Genomic DNA, 20,797 nt, shown 5'->3' with positions numbered 1-20,797 from the left:
TCACTGGGAGTTGTCGTTCTTGGTTGAAAGCTGTTGGAGTATTCTAATGGGCATCAACGAGTTGACGAGAATCCTTCTTTCATAATTGTTGGCAAGGATAAAAATCGTGGTTTTTATTTTTATCTTGCAATTAAAGCGGCCGCTAAAACATCAAAACCCCTAAGCCAGCAAATAATTCAAAAATTTTATATTTTAGAAACAGTGTTGCAAATCAAGAGAACTTTGAGTTTAAGGCTATTTTTCTAAAGTTCTACTCCCGAAAGACAAACTTTGATTGGCTCTACAGAAAATCTGTGATCAATAAACCCCACTTCATAAAGAAACTCATAGTAATTTGTACTCAAAACTTTGGCGATACAATTTTTAAATAAAATTAATATTTTAAATTTCAAAATGACCTAGCTCAGCCATTTTTGTTTTCATTTTCTGTGATAAAATTTAAACAACTGAATAGTTTTCGGCTTTTTTTTTTTTAGTATTGTTTAACTACCTAAAAACATCAATTCCATTAAATCTTTAGTAAAGCTAAACAAAAATCAAACAGTCAGATGTTAATAACAGTATTTAGCTTTTAACATCGTACATGATTATAAAATATATAACGGGTCTTTCGAATATTCTGTCGATTAAAGACGGCACTAATGATGTGGGAGGAATGTTTATTTTTTGCTGGGCTATAAATCTCAGACGTCTTAACATTGTACACAGGACGAGGGGGGGGGGGGGTAGTTGGGGAAGTACGTCACACAATTATAATGATCGAATCTGGGTTCAATATTTCGGTGCAAATAAACTTTTTTTGTTCACAAGTAAAGGAGTAAGCCCCAAAGTCGGGTAATTCCTGTTTGTTTTGATGCGATGCCCCGCTGAGCTAGACAGCGTGTGATTGAAAGCTCCAAGGGGGATAATCTGTTAAATAACGACAGTCAACAGCAAGCTACAGTGTTATTACAACTTGTCCACATTAGAGCTGGTGACGTCACAACTCGCCCCGTCACCTTGCGATTTGCCCGCATCAAAAGTCAGTCACTCGCGAGCTACCTAGGCCTACGTCATTACAGATCAGCAGAAATTACAAAAAAGCTAGTCGATTCGATATTTACACTAGGCATCATAAACTTACCGTGCTTACAGAACACTAACACTTTACAAACTACCAAAAGCGTTCATAAAACTGCACAAATGTATTTTTGTCAAACATTTTCATCACATTTAGCAGACGATACCTTGAGGCGTGTTTATTTATCCATGTGAATTTGAAAGAAACAAATTGAGGCAGTCACGTGATCGAATTATCCAATGGTATGACAGCTCCGCCACAACAAGTGTGTACTCACGCACCCAGGGGACAGATCTGTCACGTGGTCTATTGGGTTCAGACTGGGCCCTGATTGGTTAATGGCATGTCGCTAAGTGGGGGCTAAGTGGGTTCTAGGTGGGTGAGTGTGTTTACGTGTGTGTGCGTGTATGTGCCGTAGAGTGTGTGTGTGTGTGTATGTGAAACTTGTCTAGGAGCGACACTGTTTATCACTATGTAAAAATGTAATGGCGATTAAAAAAAAAGGTAAAATTAAATGACATTTAATGTGGTCAGTCTAAAATTGACAGCACGTGCAAGCAATTAACCTGGAAACTGTTATCATGCCCTGGTGCTCACACACAAAAAAAAAAAAACAAGATGGTTTGACATCACGTGCAGATATTATTTTTTAATTACTCATTAGGATGATCAATCACAAGCACAATAAATATTAAAATCTCTGGATTAAAAAAAAACTGAACAATTTAAGATTTTCAAATAATTAATTAAACTAAATGTTGTGAAACAAGTTTAGAAACAGGGGAGACAAACATAGAAGCAAAGAAGCAATTAACAGAAGAAATTACTTCCCTTTAGCTGATAGGGCAGATAAGCGCGAGCTTTTAAAATGTGACATTAAAACCATTAGTATTGTGTCATCAGAGCTACAAAGCACAGTGTGACATTTAGATGACATGCGGTTTAAGTTTTCCGTTATTTCCCAGCATGAAGTAAAAATATTTTTTCAGCTGAGTATTCCCGCGTGAGAACTCTAGCCGGTAGAACTAGTTTTTGTACCAGTCACAGACGATTGTGTAATGCTGGATGTGGCGCTTATTTAAATAAACAGGAATAGCTGATTAGCCATTGCCATCAGATATCGAAATCATAAGGAAATGAGATCGTAGAACGGCTGGGCTAATCCAGTGAATACGGAAGTAGATTCTATGAGATATTGACTTAAGTCACTTAGATGTCCCAGGGAAGCCATAAGGCAAGATAGTAAGAGAAAAACATCCAAGTCAGATAGGCTTTTCACAGGGTTCAGTAAATAGTGTGGGGTGAAATGGACAAATACGTATGCAAAACACGTGTGTGTATATATATATATATATATATATATATATATATATATATATATATATATATATATATATATATATATATATATATATAGTTTTAACACATTTTTAAACAGTCCAGTAATGTAACAATAACGTGACACAAATCAACAGCGCCATATTTGAGTCTACTGGTCAGTTTTTAAAGAATTCCCAGCGATGACCCGTATCACAAGGCGATCTGGCCCTTTGAAATTTCCTGGAAAACCTTGGCATCAATGGGCTTGTAGTCGTCAGTCACCCTGTCTAGGTAGTACAGGGGCTCCTTGACCACCCTGGGGTCGAATCCCTCCTTGACCAGGTCAGACTTCTGCTGTTTGAAGGTCGAGGTCAGACTCATCTGGTGCTGGAACCTGAGAAACCTGGAGAACATGGGACAAAGGGGGATAAGTGATGCTGAGAGGTAAACAAAGGGGGATAAGTGATGCTGAGATGTAAACAAAGGGGGAATAAGGGATGCTGAGATGTAAACAAAGGGGGAGAAGCGATGCTGAGATTTAAACAAAGGGAGATAAATGATGCTAAGATGTGGCTAATAAACAAAGGGAAAGAATCAATACTAAGACCAACACATAATGTGGGTAACAATCGAACTGACAACAAATCGGTGTCTCGATCCGTGGGTCAAGATTAGTCTGACCTGTGTCTGACCTGGGTCTGCCAAGATTAGTCTGACCTGTGTCTGACCTGGGTCTGCCAAGATTAGTCTGACCTGGGTCTGCCAAGATTAGTCTGACCTGTGTCTGTCAAGATTAGTCTGACCTGGGTCTGTCAAGATTAGTCTGACCTGGGTCTGTCAAGATTAGTCTGACCTGTGTCTGTCAAGATTAGTCTGACCTGTGTCTGTCAAGATTAGTCTGACCTGGGTCTGTCAAGATTAGTCTGACCTGGGTCTGTCAAGATTAGTCTGACCTGGGTCTGACAAGATTAGTCTGACCTGGGTCTGTCAAGATTAGTCTGACCTGGGTCTGACAAGATTAGTCTGACCTGGGTCTGTCAAGATTAGTCTGACCTGTGTCTGTCAAGATTAGTCTGACCTGGGTTTGTCAAGATTAGTCTGACCTGGGTCTGTCAAGATTAGTCTGACCTGGGTCTGTCAAGATTAGTCTGACCTGTGTCTGTCAAGATTAGTCTGACCTGGGTCTGTCAAGATTAGTCTGACCTGTGTCTGTCAAGATTAGTCTGACCTGGGTCTGTCAAGATTAGTCTGACTTGGGTTTGTCAAGATTAGTCTGACCTGGGTCTGTCAAGATTAGTCTGACCTGGGTCTGTCAAGATTAGTCTGACCTGGGTCTGTCAAGATTAGTCTGACCTGTGTCTGTCAAGATTAGTCTGACCTGGGTCTGTCAAGATTAGTCTGACCTGGGTTTGTCAAGATTAGTCTGACCTGGGTCTGTCAAGATTAGTCTGACCTGGGTTTGTCAAGATTAGTCTGACCTGGGTCTGTCAAGATTAGTCTGACCTGGGTTTGTCAAGATTAGTCAGACCTGGGTCTGTCAAGATTAGTCTGACCTGGGTCTGTCAAGATTAGTCTGACCTGGGTCTGTCCTGGGTCTGTCAAGGTTAGTCTGACCTGGGTCTGTCAAGATTAGTCTGACCTGGGTCTGTCAAGATTAGTCTGACCTGGGTCTGTCAAGATTAGTCTGACCTGGGTCTGTCCTGGGTCTGTCAAGGTTAGTCTGACCTGGGTCTGTCAAGATTAGTCTGACCTGGGTCTGTCAAGATTAGTCTGACCTGGGTCTGTCAAGATTAGTCTGACCTGGGTCTGGCGTAGCCGGGCAGTTTGTCCCGACACAGTTGACTGAGCTCGTGGACCTTGTCCTTGTCCAGCTGTTCCTCGTCCCGAAGGTTGATGGCGGCCATACCGGCTTTACCCTCACACCCTGGGGATCACACAAGATCATCACAGTCAGCACAAGATCATCACAGTCAGCACAAGATCATCACAGTCAACACAAGATCAGCACAGTCAACAAAAGATCATCACAGTCAACAAAAGATCATAACAGTCAGTAGAAGATCATTACAGTCAGTAGAAGATGATAGTTAGCAAAAGATCATCACAGTCAACAAAAGAGCATCAAAGTTAGCAAAAGATAATCACAGAAGATTATCATAGTTAGAAGATCATCACAGTTAACAAAAAAAACATCACCGTCAACATAAGATCATCATAATGAGTAGAAGATAATGTTAGCTAGCAAAAAAACCATTAAAGTTAGCAGAAGATCATCGTAGTTAGAGTAGATCAATATATTTAGAAGAAGATCATTTTCCACCTATCATCACCCAGATACTTCCTTCACATAAGTTATACGTCACAGATGCGCAATGTCAGACCCTGCTATCGCCTCAACCAATGAAAACATTGAAACAACTTGACACTTGAAGAAGGTCAGGGTCGTTAAGAATCTACAAGAGCTACAATTCACTTGACACAGGCAATTGTACCCACATATCCACACGTACACCACACATGAACCACATTTTTTACTTTCTCGTATATACGAAGTATAGAGAAAGTATTGTAATCGTGCAAAAAAATCACTTGAAATTTGAACAATTTTCACTGTATTACACCTCAGTCCTTCATCACATCCGAAGTATAGAGGACTTATTTTAATCGGGCAAAAATTATCAATACAGATTTATCAAAATTAAGAGGTTTTATGCGTAATCCAGTCTGAAAAACTGGGCTTTGCGATTCTGTCCGTATGTCCGTGTGTCTGTCTGTCAGTGTGTCTGTGTGTAAACACGATTACTTGAGTACCGTTACAGCTAGGTTGATGAAATTTCATATATAAGTATTTTATCAAAATCGTAGATCCGTATCAACTTTTGAGCGATTTCCGATAACCGGAAGTGGCACTTTTTGTACTTTGAATTTTTCAAAAACCTATAACTTGAGTACTATTTCAGATAGATAAATGAAATTTCACATGTAAGTACAAGATCTAATTCTCTACCTTCTGTTAAATTTTTTGTAATTTCCGTTGACCGGAAGTAGTAATTTACGCTACTTCCGATTTCTCAAAAAACGAATGTAAATTTTTAAAGTACTAATAATATTGCGCACTATTATGCACTTTTTTTATTTGGCGTTCACTTGGTGTGCAATTCTTTTGTCTACGAGATTTTATTCTATTTTTAAAACTTTAAGTATTTAAAATGGATTAAAAATCATGTCTATAGCCCGAGTTCCCATCCCCTGTTGTTTTATATAAGAATATTCGAGAAAGTTTAGGGGAGATCACTCCCGGTTTATTACCATATAAGAACCATATATACACCATACAAAAACCACATTTATCCCATATAAGAACCAAATTTACCCCATATCAGAATCACAATTACCATATAAGAATCACATTTACACCATATGAGAACCAAATTTACCCCATATAAGAATTAAATTTACCCATATTTGAACCACATTTACCCTATAAAAGAACCACATTTATCCCATATGAGAACCACATTTACCCCATATAAGAACCACATGTACACAACATACAAAGCATGCATACACCAAGAGCAGCTAGAGCCGCGAGGAAGCCGGCAGACTCACCCGGCACCGGCACTCCGAAGACGTTCGTGTCCTGCACGAATCGCGCCGTGTTGAGGATGTTGGACACCTCGGCCGTCGAGACGTTCTCACCCTTCCACCTGCAAGACACGTGACCTGTTGCTTCAATCTCATTGGTTTAAATACTGAGTATGAGAAAACCTTATTTTAGTAGTACAATCTATACAGGAAATAACGAAAGTAGAACGTCAGACCTGAAGGTGTCGCCGATCTTGTCCTTGAAGTAGAGGTTGTAGTGCACGTCCAGCACAAAGACGTCCTTGGTGTTGACGTAGAAGTCGCCCTCCTCAAAGACGTCCTTGACCATCAGCCTGGTGGTCTCAGAGGCGGGGCCCAGGTAGCCGTCAAACGTGGCCAGACCGGTCAGTTTGGCCAGCAGGACACCTGGCTCACCTGTGTCAAGGAGGAGGGGGGATGCGACGGTTTCAGTTTATTCTTTCTTCTTTGTTCTAATGGAAATGTCATGCACCATACAGGCCATTGACCCAGCTTTTCTTTTTGGATTTGCTTCCTTAGCCTTTGTTCTCTCAAGTATTAACAACGAGCCTCATCTGCCTGGGGATTCGAACTCGGGACTTTTCGGTTTAGCAACCGTGAGATTTATAGGCGGGACCACGCCAAGCCCTTCCAGTTTCTGACTCATCGGTACCACTTCAACCGACTACCACCACCATCCGTTTTAGATCCATAGTGTTGGTATTTTACAAAACAGCACAACTAGAAAATGTTTTACCTACTATTACCATCACCACCAATATTTTGTAACAACAGCACTTACAACGCACTACTTGCCTATACTGCTCACCACCACCACCTAATGACCACAATTTTTAACAACTGGCTATTAACTTTTTTTAGACCATCATTACCATCTTTATTACCATCAGTTCTATTACCATCACTACCATCTCTATTACTATCACTACCATCTCTATTACCATCATTACCATATTTATTACCATTACTACCTTCTTCTTACCATCACTACCATCTCTATTACCATCATTACCATCTCTATTACCACCACTACCATCTCTATTACCATCACTACCATCTCTAATACAACCACTACCATCTCTATTACCATCACTACCATCCCAACCCACCTGGTTGAACCAGCTCACACCTGCCCTCCTGATTCCTGTAAGGTGTTTTGGTCTCCAGGTCAAGCTTGACCAGATACGATTTGGTCAGCCACCTCTGGAATACAACATGGTTATAAGTCGATAAGTCTTGTTAGTGGAGTTACTCACATAGAATACAGCTAGTAGTAAAACTAAACCAACAAGGGAGTTAATCTACTTTACACCAACAACGGAGGTAATCAACTCACCTCCAAGGGAGTTAATCTACTCACCAACAAGGGAGATTATCTACTCACCAACAAGGGAGTTAATCTACTCACCAACAAGGGAGTTTATCTACTTACCAACAAGGGAGTTAATCTACTCACCAACAAGGGAGTTAACCAACTACTCACCAACAAGGGGGTTAATCTGCTACTCACCAACAAGGGAGTTAATCAACAACTCACCAACAAGGGAGTTAATCAACAACTCACCAACAAGGGAGTTAATCAACAACTCACCAACAAGGGAGTTAATCAACAACTCACCAACAAGGGAGTTAATCAACAACTCACCAACAAGGGAATTAATCAACTACTCACCAACAAGGGAGTTAATCAACTACTCACCAACAAGGGAGATTATCTACTCACCAACAAGGGAGTTAATCTACTCACCAACAAGGGAGTTTATCTACTTACCAACAAGGGAGTTAATCTACTCACCAACAAGGGAGTTAATCAACTACTCACCAACAAGGGGGTTAATCTGCTACTCACCAACAAGGGAGTTAATCAACAACTCACCAACAAGGGAGTTAATCAACAACTCACCAACAAGGGAGTTAATCAACAACTCACCAACAAGGGAGTTAATCAACAACTCACCAACAAGGGAGTTAATCAACAACTCACCAACAAGGGAATTAATCAACTACTCACCAACAAGGGAGGTAATCAACTACTCACCAACAAAGGAGTTAACCTGCCCACACTGCCAGGGACGTTAAAGAGATTGATACAGGTAGCAGGCAGCTCCGTGGAGCCGTAGAACTCGTAGATGTGCGTGATCCGGAAGCGGCACTGGAACCTGCCCCAGATGTCCGGTCTCAGACCGTTACCAATGGCCTTCGTCACGTGGTGCTGTTTCTCTAGTGGGTTCTGGTCAGGTGAGGTAGGTCAGTGAGGTCTAGCTAGGCTAACATAGGGCACCTTAGGCTAACATAGGGCACATTAGGCTAACATAGGGCACATTAGGCTAACATAGGGCACATTAGGCTAACATGTAGCGTGTTGACCAAGTACCCCACACACACCCCCACACCCCCACACACCCCCACACACCCCACATCCCCACAACTTACGTGTGGCGTGTTGACCAAATAACGCAGCATCTCCCCAATGTACTGGAAGGCTGTGATGTTGTCCCCCACACACCCCCACACACCCCACACACCCCCCACACACCCCCCACACACCCCCACACACCCCACAACTTACATGTGGTGTGTTGACCAAGTATCGCAGCATCTCCCCAATGTACTGGAAGGCTGTGATGTTGTCCCCCACACCCCCCCCCCCCCACACACCCCCACACACCCCCACAACTTACGTGTGGTGTGTTGACCAAGTATCGCAGCATCTCCCCAATGTACTGGAAGGCTGTGACGTTGTCCCCCACACACCCCACACCCCCACACACCCCCACACCCCCAAAACTTACGTGTGGTGTGTTGACCAAATAACGCAGCATCTCCCCAATGTACTGGAAGGCAGTGACGTTGTGTTTACAACAGTCAGACCAAAACTCAGAGGCGGAGAACTTTTCTTTCAGCACAAGGGTGGCTCCTGGGGAGGTGTATGACAGTCATACATGACAGTCATATATGACGTGTGTGACAGTCATACGTGATGTGTATGACAGTGTATGACAGTCATACATGACGTGTGTGACATGACCTAAGTGACAGCATATGTAAATGTCATACATGACTTAGTACTGCTTTGAAGTCAGTCATACTTGACGGATGTCATACTTGAAATGTGTGACCCAGAACGAATGTCATACATGACATTATGCAGTACTAATGTCTGTCATAAATGGTAATGGTAATAGTGTAAGGGTAAGGGTAAGGAATAAAGTTAGTGACAAATAATAACTTACCTACATAGATGACATTGAGCAGGGCAAGGTTCAAGGCCGCTGCGTGGTACAAGGGCAAGGTTAAATACATGACCTCCTTCTGGCTGAAGCCAACAGGGGCATAGCTGTGGCTGCAGAGGATGGCCTTCTTGTGGGTAATGATGGCTGGCTTAGGCAGACCTTAGGGTGAGAATTTAGCCAGAATTTAGGCAGATCTTAAAGTAAGAATTTAGCCGGCTTAGGCAGACCTTAGGGTGAGAATTGAGCCAGAATTTAGGCAGATCTTAAAGTAAGAATTTAGCCGGCTTAGGCAGACCTTAGGGTGAGAATTTAGCCAGAATTTAGGCAGATCTTAAAGTAAGAATTTAGCCGGCATAGGCAGACCTTAAGGTAAGAATTTAACCGGCTAAATCAGACATTTAAAACTAAGGTAAGAATTTAGCCGGCGTAGGCAGACCTTAAGGTAAGAATTTAACTGGCTTAGGCAGACCTTAGGGTAAGAATTTAACTGGCTTAGGCAGACCTTAGGGTAAGAATTTAACTGGCTTAGGCAGACCTTAGGGTAAGAATTTAACTGGCTTAGGCAGACCTTAGGGTAAGAATTTAACTGGCTTAGGCAGGCCTTAAGGTAAGAATTCAGCCGGCTTAGGCAGACCATAGGGTGAGAATTTAACTGGCTTCGGCAGACCTTAGGGTAAGAATTTAACCGGCTTAGGCAGACCTTAGGGTAAGAATTCAGCCGGCTTAGGCAGACTATAGGGTGAGAATTTAGCCGGCTTAGGCAGACCTTAAGGTAAGAATTCAGCCGGCTTAGGCAGACCATAGGGTGAGAATTTAGCCGGCTTAGGCAGACCTTAGGGTAAGAATTTAACCGGCTTAGGCAGACCTTAGGGTAAGAATTTAGCTGGTTTAATCAGACCTTAGGGTAAGAATTTAGCCGGCTTAGGCAGACCTTAGGGTGAGAAATTAACCGGCTTAGGCAGACCTTAGGGTAAGAATTTAGCCGGCTTAGGCAGAACTTAAGGTAAGAATTTAGACGGCTTAGGCAGACCTTAAGGTAAGAATTTGGATGCGCGTATGATGTTTAAAATTGACGTTTAAACCAAGCACGTAATTAATTACAACCGCCCCCAGGACATCAATACACATTACTTTTTGGATAAAATAATTACCTGAGTAACGAGGGCGGGTGAAGGGGGGGGGGAGGTGATGATTATTGATATGATTTTGGATCATAATTGACGTCATACAAAAATTGCCAACTGGTAAGGGAAACAACCCGTGTTTAAATCTTCTATCAGATGTTCCGTCTAGTGTAGGCCGGCTAGACGCGAAAAGTTGAACATAAAACATTAAAGCCAAGGTTCCTCGCATTATCTCCCCTGTTGTTGAATAACTTTTGTTGAGACTGCTTTTAAACATTGAAATATTTGTCAACGGTCGGATTGTTTTCTGTAAGTGTAGAACTTTACGTGATTTGGTAAGGGCAAAAAAATGTTAATGCCTTTATGTGGAGAGGCAACAATTGCTGTTAATAATGGGGGCGTTGTGACAAGTCTGGGAATAAATGGTTGGTTCAAGACGTTGTCAGCAGCTGTGGACATCTTGACTAGCTGACGTCTTCACTAGCTGACGTCTTGACTAGCTGATGTCTTGACCAACTGACGTCCTTATTAGCTGACGTCTTGACCAACTGACGTCTTGACTAGCTGACCACTTGACCAGTTAACGTCTTGTAACGCTACTACGTGCTTCCACTTGATCTACCCAACTGTAACGTAGCCCAATTGTGCGTCTATTTATAACTCTCAAGTTTTCCCCATTTGAAGTTCTCAAAGAAATGTAACTTAATGTGGATTGTACGTGACTTCACCCAACAAACTTATATTTACGTGCTGACATCTGAGTTCAATAACTAAACAACAGGATGTGGCGTCTGTCTTGCTAACAAGAACGACACAATTCGACGACACAATCATACTAGGACACATTGAAACACAATCAGACCACATTGAAACACAATCAGACCACATTGACGTACCCGTGGTCCCGGAAGTAAAAATAAAAGCCGAGGGGTCGGATAATTGAACACGTGATCTGTGTGAGGCGGGGAGGGGCAGGTCTGATACCCCCTCCATCAGCTGACAGAAGCTGGACTTGTCCTGGTAGGGCCGTGTGTAGGCGTAGATGTCCAGCTCTAAGGGGGGGTCCAGCTTCTCCAGACGGTCAGGTAAGTCTTCATCGAAACCTGACGGTATAGATACACTTAGTTCATGGTGACAGTCTACTTCGGTCATGGTGACAGTTTGTCTAACTTATTCGTTAATGTTAACATTAAGTCTATCTTCTATTGCCATCAATGTTAACATTTTTTGTCTTCTTTAACTTCGATGCTACTTTAAGTTCGATCAAATTAACTGTTTGTTTATCTACTTAACGTCCATTCCTGTCAGCAGTTACTAGTTCTTCTCAAACTGTTCTAATATTAATCGTATCGTGCGCTTGAAGGGGGGGGGGGGGGAAGAGGAGGGTTAAAATACCGGTTTTTGTGTTGCGTAATGTCTTTGGAATTCACGAATTGTATTTTATATTAATTTAATATCTTTGTTTCACAAATTTAACTCTACTAAAGTCCATAATAACAACATATTCTACCGGAATGATTGTCTTTAAAAGTTCACAGAAACCAGGAACTTCAGCCTAAATTAAATCTGAAGGTCTGTTGTATGAGAAGTAAAACGTAATAGAATGTACATTGTCCTAATCTCTAGGATCTACATGGTGTATTTGTAATGTGTGTTACAGATTCAGATGACAAGCTCTTCTTGTTGCATAACGTACTCAGTGTACCGTGTGTCGTGTTGGTGTAATGTGTGTTATGTTGGTCTAATGTTGTGTCGTGTTGGTGTGTCGTGTTGGTGTGTCGTGTTGGTGTAATGTGTGTTATGTTGGTGTAATGTTGTGTCGTGTTGGTGTGTCGTGTTGATGTGTCGTGTTGATGTGTCGTGTTGGTGTAATGTGTCGTGTTGGTGTGTCGTGTTGGTGTGTCGTGTTGGTGTGTCGTGTTGGTATGTCGTTTCGATGTAGTGTTGGTGTGTCGTGTTGGTGTAGTGTGTAGTGTGTCGTGTTGGTGTAGTGTGTCGTGTTGGTCTAGTGTGTCGTGTAGGTGTGTCGTGTTGGTGTAGTGTGTCGTGTAGGTGTGTCGTGTTGGTGTAGTGTGTCGTGTTGGTGTAGTGTGTCGTGGTGGTCTAGTGTGTCGTGTTGGTGTAGTGTGTCGTGTTGGTGTAGTGTGTCGTGTTGGTGTAGTGTGTCGTGTTGGTGTAGTGTGTCGTGTTGGTGTAGTGTGTCGTGTTGGTGTGCCGTGTTGGTGTAGTGTGTCGTGTTGGTGTAGTGTGTCGTGTTGGTGTGTCGTGTTGGTCTAGTGTATCGTATTGGTGTACCGTGTGTCGTGTTGGTGTAGTGTGTTATGTTGGTGTAATGTTGTGTCGTGTTGGTGTACCGTGAGTCGTGTTGGTCTAGTGTGTCGTGTTGGTGTGTCGTGTTGGTGTAGTGTGTCGTGTTTATATGTAACAGTCGTATCTTTGTAAACATGGTGTCAGTAAACGTGGTGTCTATTTATACTGATGGTGTCTCTATCTGCAGTATGTGTTGTGTATAGACACCACCAAAGCACCTACCCTCCCCCACAATGTAAAGACACCACCAAAGCACCTACCCTCCCCCACAATGTAAAGACACCATCAAAGCACCTACCTACCCCACAATGTAAAGACACCACCAAAGCACCTACCCTCCCCCACAATGTAAAGACACCACCAAAGCACCTACCCTCCCCCACAATGTAAAGACACCACCAAAGCACCTACCCTCCCCCACAATGTAAAGACACCACCAAAGCACCTACCCTCCCCCACAATGTAAAGACACCACCAAAGCACCTACCCTCCCCCACAATGTAAAGACACCATTAAAGCACCTACCCTCCCCCACAATGACCAGCTTGGGGTAACTCTCCAACACACTGTTACGTAATCCCTCGGCCCTCAGATGATGGTTGACGAGTGAGACACAGGCTCCAATTTTCTGTGTGCCTGTGGGGGGGGGGGGGAGGGTAGAGAAAAGATGATTATATCAAGTTGTTGACGAGTGAGACACAGGCTCCAATTTTCTGTGTGCCTGTGGGTGGGGGAAGAGATGATTATATCAAGTTACCTATTTCACGTTAAAACTAAGTCAGATTAGAGGTTTACATGGCTTCTATAGATCGTGTGTCTGGGTGGTTGTTGTGTGTCTACCTGTGTGTTGCTTGACTAAATAAGGCGGATATGATAAGGTATGTTGTTAAGAGAACTGTCGGGGACATATAAATATGGGGTCTATAGAGTACAGTAAACTACAGGACCTGTATAGGACATAAACAAAATCCGTGACCCATTTCTAAATGTGTTTCATGTCAATGCACCCAATATCGGTGACATTAATATCGGTACATTGTGGGTTGGCGTACCCAAGTAGATCCACACAAATGCTGGCTCGTTTGACATGACAAGTGCCACGTTGTCACCAGGCCTGACACCAAGGTCTATCAAAACTCTGGCCACCCGTATGGCCTGTTTGTCCACGTGCTCATAGGTCAGCTTGACATCCCGGAACACGATGAACGGTTGGCTGGGCCGCCTGGCCACCTGGCTCTCGAAGATGTCGATCATGAACTGCCGGCTCTTGAGGGTTTTCTTCACGCTGCGGGCCTGCCGGATGAGGATCCAAACCGTGTACAGGTCACGGAGTAAGGGGGGATAAATCAGCCGGACCAGCAGCAGGACAAACAAGATGGAGGCCGCCGACACGGAAATGATGTCATAGTCAAACATGGTGGACAAGAACTTGGCATTTGATAACTGTAAATTATAAAAACAAAGTTATATATATATATATATATATATATATATATATATATATATATATATATATATATATATATATATATATATAAACTAGAACTTGACTGTGCATGAATTAGTTTGACGGTAATGGGAGTTAGATACATGTATTTTTTGTTTGGCCTTGACATTGGGTTTGTTAGAGTATTCCAGTGGCTCAAGACTGGACTACCCCCCCCCTTTTCCCATTATCACGTGACATCAAGAGTAGGGGTAAAAAATAAGTTCCGCTTTGAGAAAAAACGGCCCATGGGGCAGGGCAAGTGAAGTTCACCTGAAGGGAAAGTGTGGTCAGCACTATACCCAAATGGTAGGGGGGAGTACAGTACATTACCACCCGACTCAGCCACACCAGGTACCCAGGTGGTTGTGTGCTGGTTGTCCGATGGTCACCCATGGTTGTCCTACATGCCCATACGTCAGATAAAACTAAATTAATTAACCAATTAGGAATAAATTACTCACCAAAAAAATATGAATTTTAAATTCGCTTCATTAGATGAAATTGTTGCTCCGTGTGTCTTACTGTGCTGTGGCAATTAAAAGCGCACTTTGTTGCACGTAAGTGCGACTCATTAAGGGTGCTTCACATTTAACTTAAACATCGCCGTGTGGATGTTCTCTGAGTTACAGGGCAAGCTTGTCTACCACAGTGTCAATGTTTGTCTACCACAGTGTCAATGTTTGTCTACCAGTGTCAATGTTTGTCTACCACAGTGTCAATGTTTGTCTACCACAGTGTCAATGTATGACATTAAACAGTTTGTCTACCACAGTGTCAATGTATGACATTAAACAGCTTGTCTACCACTGTGTCAATGTATGACATTAAACATTTTGTCTACCACAGTGTCAATGTATGACATTAAACAGTTTGTCTACCACAGTGTCAATGTATGACATTAAACAGTTTGTCTACCACAGTGTCAATGTTTGTCTACCACACTGTCAATGTTTGTCTACCACACTGTCAATGTATGACATTAAACAGCTTGTCTACCACAGTGTCAATGTATGACATTAAACAGTTTGTCTACCACAGTGTCAATGTTTGTCTACCACAGTGTCAATGTTTGTCTACCACACTGTCAATGTATGACATTAAACAGCTTGTCTACCACAGTGTCAATGTATGATATTAAACAGTTTGTCTACCACAGTGTCAATGTTTGTCTACCAGTGTCAATGTTTGTCTACCACAGTGTCAATGTTTGTCTACCACAGTGTCAATGTATGACATTAAACAGTTTGTCTACCACAGTGTCAATGTATGACATTAAACAGCTTGTCTACCACTGTGTCAATGTATGACATTAAACATTTTGTCTACCACAGTGTCAATGTATGACATTAAACAGTTTGTCTACCACAGTGTCAATGTATGACATTAAACAGTTTGTCTACCACAGTGTCAATGTTTGTCTACCACACTGTCAATGTTTGTCTACCACACTGTCAATGTATGACATTAAACAGCTTGTCTACCACAGTGTCAATGTATGACATTAAACAGTTTGTCTACCACAGTGTCAATGTTTGTCTACCACAGTGTCAATGTTTGTCTACCACACTGTCAATGTATGACATTAAACAGCTTGTCTACCACAGTGTCAATGTATGATATTAAACAGTTTGTCTACCACAGTGTCAATGTTTGTCTACCAGTGTCAATGTTTGTCTACCACAGTGTCAATGTTTGTCTACCACAGTGTCAATGTATGACATTAAACAGTTTGTCTACCACAGTGTCAATGTATGACATTAAACAGCTTGTCTACCACTGTGTCAATGTATGACATTAAACATTTTGTCTACCACAGTGTCAATGTATGACATTAAACAGTTTGTCTATCACAGTGTCAATGTATGACATTAAACAGCTTGTCTACCACAATATGACATTAAACAGTTTGTCTACCTTTGTGTCAATGTATGACATTAAACAGTTTGTCTACCACAGTGTCAATGTATGACATTAAACAGTTTGTCTACCACAGTGTCAATGTTTGTCTACCACACTGTCAATGTTTGTCTACCACACTGTCAATGTATGACATTAAACAGCTTGTCTACCACAGTGTCAATGTATGACATTAAACAGTTTGTCTACCACAGTGTCAATGTTTGTCTACCACAGTGTCAATGTTTGTCTACCACACTGTCAATGTATGACATTAAACAGCTTGTCTACCACAGTGTCAATGTTTGTCTACCACAGTGTCAATGTATGACATTAAACAGCTTGTCTACCACAGTGTCAATGTATGATATTAAACAGTTTGTCTACCACAGTGTCAATGTTTGTCTACCAGTGTCAATGTTTGTCTACCACAGTGTCAATGTTTGTCTACCACAGTGTCAATGTATGACATTAAACAGTTTGTCTACCACAGTGTCAATGTATGACATTAAACAGCTTGTCTACCACTGTGTCAATGTATGACATTAAACATTTTGTCTACCACAGTGTCAATGTATGACATTAAACAGTTTGTCTATCACAGTGTCAATGTATGACATTAAACAGCTTGTCTACCACAATATGACATTAAACAGTTTGTCTACCTTTGTGTCAATGTATGACATTAAACAGTTTGTCTACCACTTCGTCAATGTATGACATTAAACAGTTTGTCTACCTTTGTGTCAATGTATGACATTAAACAGTTTGTCTACCTTTGTGTCAATGTATGACATTAAACAGTTTGTCTACCACTGTGTCAATGTATGACATTAAACAGCTTGTCTACCACAGTATGACATTAAACAGCTTGTCTACCATTGTGTCAATGTATGACAGGAATGTTTTTCTGTGTGAAGCCGTGTTACATAGCCAAATGTTTAGTTCGACAAATGGCGAGTCAAACATGCGTGCACACAGTAAAATAACAAAATTCCATCTATATGTATCATCGTATTTTCTCGTTCGTGTTGTAAACACATATAGGAGGTAGGTACAGTTGGACTGCTTCAATGACCTCTTCATACATGGGGATAGTGTGGTCAGCATTTGAGGTCAGCATTATGCCCAGCCGCCTTGGTTTCTTTGACGTGAGTTAGGTACGGGGTGGACTCAGGGAGGTCCTACAGATTCGGCCCAAGATCCGAACTCTACACTTTCGGGTTAGCAGACGTACTCTACCATTCGACCATGCCGCCCCCCCCCCCCCCCAATATACTATGCCTACACATGTGTGTGTCCATCCTTCATGTGTGATTAGGTCCAGCCGTTGGACTAAAATATTCGCCAAAAAAAAAATAATGAGATCGTTAACCGTTTTTAGTTTGTTTTGGAATTTTAAATATATTAGCAGTAGGGGTCGGCGTGGTTGGGTTGGTAAAACTCAACATTGAAAATCCAAAAAGTCCTGAGTTCGAACCCTCGGGCAGATTAGGCACGATAGCTGGGGACAGCAACTCTGCTATGAGAGACAACTCCAATTTAAAAAGAAACTGCTGCCTTGTAGTTTGTTCTTGGTTGGATAAAGGCTATGGAAGCAAATCCATAAAGAAAAGCAGACCGAAATCGGAGTCAAAACAATTTGACACGTAATAATGAATTGTGTTGGAGGAAATCTATTTTAACATTACTGATAAGAACGGTGAAGTTAAAGAGTCGGTGGGTTGGGGGGGGGGGGCGCACACTTCTAAATAGATTAAAGAATGACGCATGTGTCGTGTGTGTCGTGTGTCGTGTAGTGTGTGTCGTATCGTGAGTGTTGTGTCGTGTGAGGGTGCCGGGAAAACGAAAGATGAACTTCGTAGTTTAAAAAAAGTTGTGCTTTTTGGTGTTTGTGTGAAGACCCCTTATCTACCAAACGCCAGTCGGGAGAGGAAGGAAGTTCTCGTCTGCCGTGTCTACATCTACCATCTCAAGGGGGAGGGGAGGGTGCATGTTTGCTGGTCAGTTCTTCGTTCTGTTTGTGGGTCTGGTTAGGTATGGCTCAATTTACAACTAATTGCCCTTGCAATTGGATTATAAACTTATCTTTGTATGATCTTTATGTCGAGTAAAATCTATATAGGAAAACAAAAAGCTAAACATAATACGTATTCTCCCTCCAATAGTAAATCAACAACATGCAGGCTACGTAATCCACCATCCCATAACTACCATCCTACATCCACCATCCTACAGCTACCATCCTGCACCTACCATTCTACATTTACCATCCGGCCTGACATCCACCATGCAACCCATCCTACATCAAACAACCTACTCAACTCTCGTGTCAGCTGACGTCCATCACGTGACTTCAATTTAAACAACAGCTACACATTCCTGATCAACTGTGTCGTGTCATTCGTCATTTGAATTCTGTTTCTACTCACTAAACAATCAACGGAACACAGAACACAACACACAGAACACACTTCTAGCAAAACCTAATCCTCTTCCTTGCTCGTATCTGCTGGTGTCAGCGTGTACACTTAATGGTATACTTGATACAGTTATATCAGTAAATAGAACAGTTGTTGGTATACTTGATACAATTATAACAGTAAATATAACAGTTGTTGGTATACTTGATACTGTTATATTAGTAAATATAACAGTTGTTGGTATACAATTATACCAGTAAATATAACAGTTGTTGGTATACTTGATACTGTTATATCAGTAAATATATCAGTTGTTGGTATACAATTATACCAGTAAATATAACAGTTGTTGGTATACTTGATACAATTATACCAGTAAATATTGGGGTCGTCCATAAATGACGTCACACTTGTAGGGAGGAGGGGGGTCCGTAATTTTGTGACGGCGTATGATGATAAACGTGATGCGTTGAGTTCCCGGCATACTTCACGTGATGTAACTGCTCACCATAATACACCACATAGATGTTTAACATGCCATAAGTTGCTTTGTTTAGTATCATTAATAAGTCGTTGAACTACCAAATCAAATAAAGCAACAGGAACATACATGAGACTTGTGCAGGCCTTAAGATAAGAGGTGTGGAAAGTTTTAGTTTTAAAATAAAGTTTTTGCCCTTCGTGAGTCAGTCGTCATGCGATATAGATTCTAGCTGGAGTGAAATCTTAAGTAGGTGGGGGCGTTCAGTTTAATGGGACGTAGGGCAAGGGAGAGGGGGGGGGGGGGGGGGGGGGGGTTGCGTCAAGTTTTGGGGAAGTCACCTTGCTTCTTATGACGTAAAAAAAAAATGATTCCCTGTACGGTAAACCTGGACTTTGGGTACCAGCTACTGTAAGACTTCGAATTTCGTCACCTGATATTTCCACGCCGGAGCCCTTTAATCAACACCACCCTGTTGTTTTAATCGGCTACAGGACATTACCACCCCCCCCCGGACATTTCCCCCGGACAACCCCCCGGTGCAATTACCCCCCCCCCCCCTCCATACACCAAGATATAACACTCATTCTAACTCCAATTCTATACCTATATATTACCTAAATCCTAACCTTAAAAAAAGACGAAAAACCTAATAATTCACCTCACCCTAAAATAAATCCAAAACCAAACCCAACTCTAGCCCTAACCCTAATCCTTACCCTAACCCTAACCCTAACCCCAGACCTAGACCTAGCCCAAACTCAAACCCTAGCTGAACCTTACACTATGACCGGGGGTAATTTCCTACTGGGCTAGGGGTAATTGACAGGGGGTAATTACTGGGGGGGGGGGGGTAATGACGGGGGGGGGGGTAATGCCCTGTTCCCGTTTTAATCAACGCCACCCTGTTGTTTACACGAGGAACCACATACCCGACTTGATTTTATTCTTGTTTTGTCAAAAAAAAAATATTTAAGGTAGACCTTAAAGTCTAGGATAAAATGCTTCAAGCAGGCTTTAAAAATATCTGCCTTGCCTAACTTGAGGTCTGGGTATGTATTAGATTGTTTAAATCCAACCCGGACTTTCAACATCCCATGACATTATTGGGTTACTGTGTCACGAAACCAACTGTAAGTACCTGTCAGTCCAACCTTCACCCGACCAGGTAAATCTCTACCTACCTGAGCTTAGCCTACTTTTATCTAAGCACAGTCACCTATACTGACAACTGGAATTTTTTATTTTTTTATTTTTATGTTTTTTGTAAAAATAAAAATTTAAATAAACTGGGAGTGATCTCCCCTAAACTTTCTCTAATTTTCTTATATTAAACAACAGGGGATGGCAACTCGGGATATAGATCTAGACATGATTTTTAATCCATTTTAAATACTTAAACTTTTTAAAATAGAATAAAATCTCGTAGAAAAAAAGAATTGCACACCAAGTGAACGCCAAAGAAAATGTGCATAATAGTGTGGAATATTATTAGTACTTTATAAATTCACATGCGTTTTGGAGAAGTTGGAAATAGCGTAAATTACTACTTCCGGTCAACGGAAATTACTCAAAATTTGACAAAAGGCAGAGAATTAGATATTTTACTTACATTTAAAATTCTGTATATCTATCTGAAATAATACTCAAGTTAAAGGCTTTTAAAAATTTCAAAGTAGAAAAAGTTCCACTTCCGGTTATCGGAAATCGCTCAAAAGTTGACCTTGGATTTTGATATAATACAGAGTTTCTTCCAGGCAAAGCCCCCCCCCCCCCCCCCCCGAAATTTTTTTACCGCCCCCCCCCCCCCCCCCCCGAACGAAATGAAATTTATATA

At 41.7% G+C, this 20,797-nt stretch overlaps 1 protein-coding gene across 1 annotated transcript; it reads right to left on the bottom strand.

Annotated features, from left to right (window-relative positions):
- Positions 1 to 2,492: 2,492 nt before the first annotated feature.
- LOC131953440 (long-chain fatty acid transport protein 2-like) lies at positions 2,493 to 14,698 on the bottom strand. The gene is made up of 12 exons (XM_059316627.1): positions 14,622 to 14,698; positions 13,724 to 14,114; positions 13,197 to 13,307; positions 11,258 to 11,464; positions 9,238 to 9,396; positions 8,797 to 8,921; positions 8,043 to 8,234; positions 7,114 to 7,207; positions 6,202 to 6,400; positions 5,990 to 6,087; positions 4,181 to 4,304; positions 2,493 to 2,783 (listed from the first exon to the last, which is right to left on the bottom strand). The coding sequence occupies exons 2-12, from the start codon at positions 14,085 to 14,087 to the stop codon at positions 2,591 to 2,593; spliced, it is 1,866 nt and encodes a 621-aa protein (XP_059172610.1). The 5' UTR covers positions 14,088 to 14,114; positions 14,622 to 14,698; the 3' UTR covers positions 2,493 to 2,590.
- Between the last annotated feature and the right edge of the window lie 6,099 nt (positions 14,699 to 20,797).

This window comes from Physella acuta, unplaced genomic scaffold (genome assembly GCF_028476545.2).
Source record: "Physella acuta isolate Inbredline_101_S28 unplaced genomic scaffold, ASM2847654v3 ptg000076l, whole genome shotgun sequence".
Classification (NCBI taxonomy): Eukaryota; Metazoa; Mollusca; class Gastropoda; family Physidae; genus Physella; species Physella acuta.
Note: the sequence above shows the minus strand (reverse complement) of the source record. Positions and strands in the feature narration are given on the sequence as shown.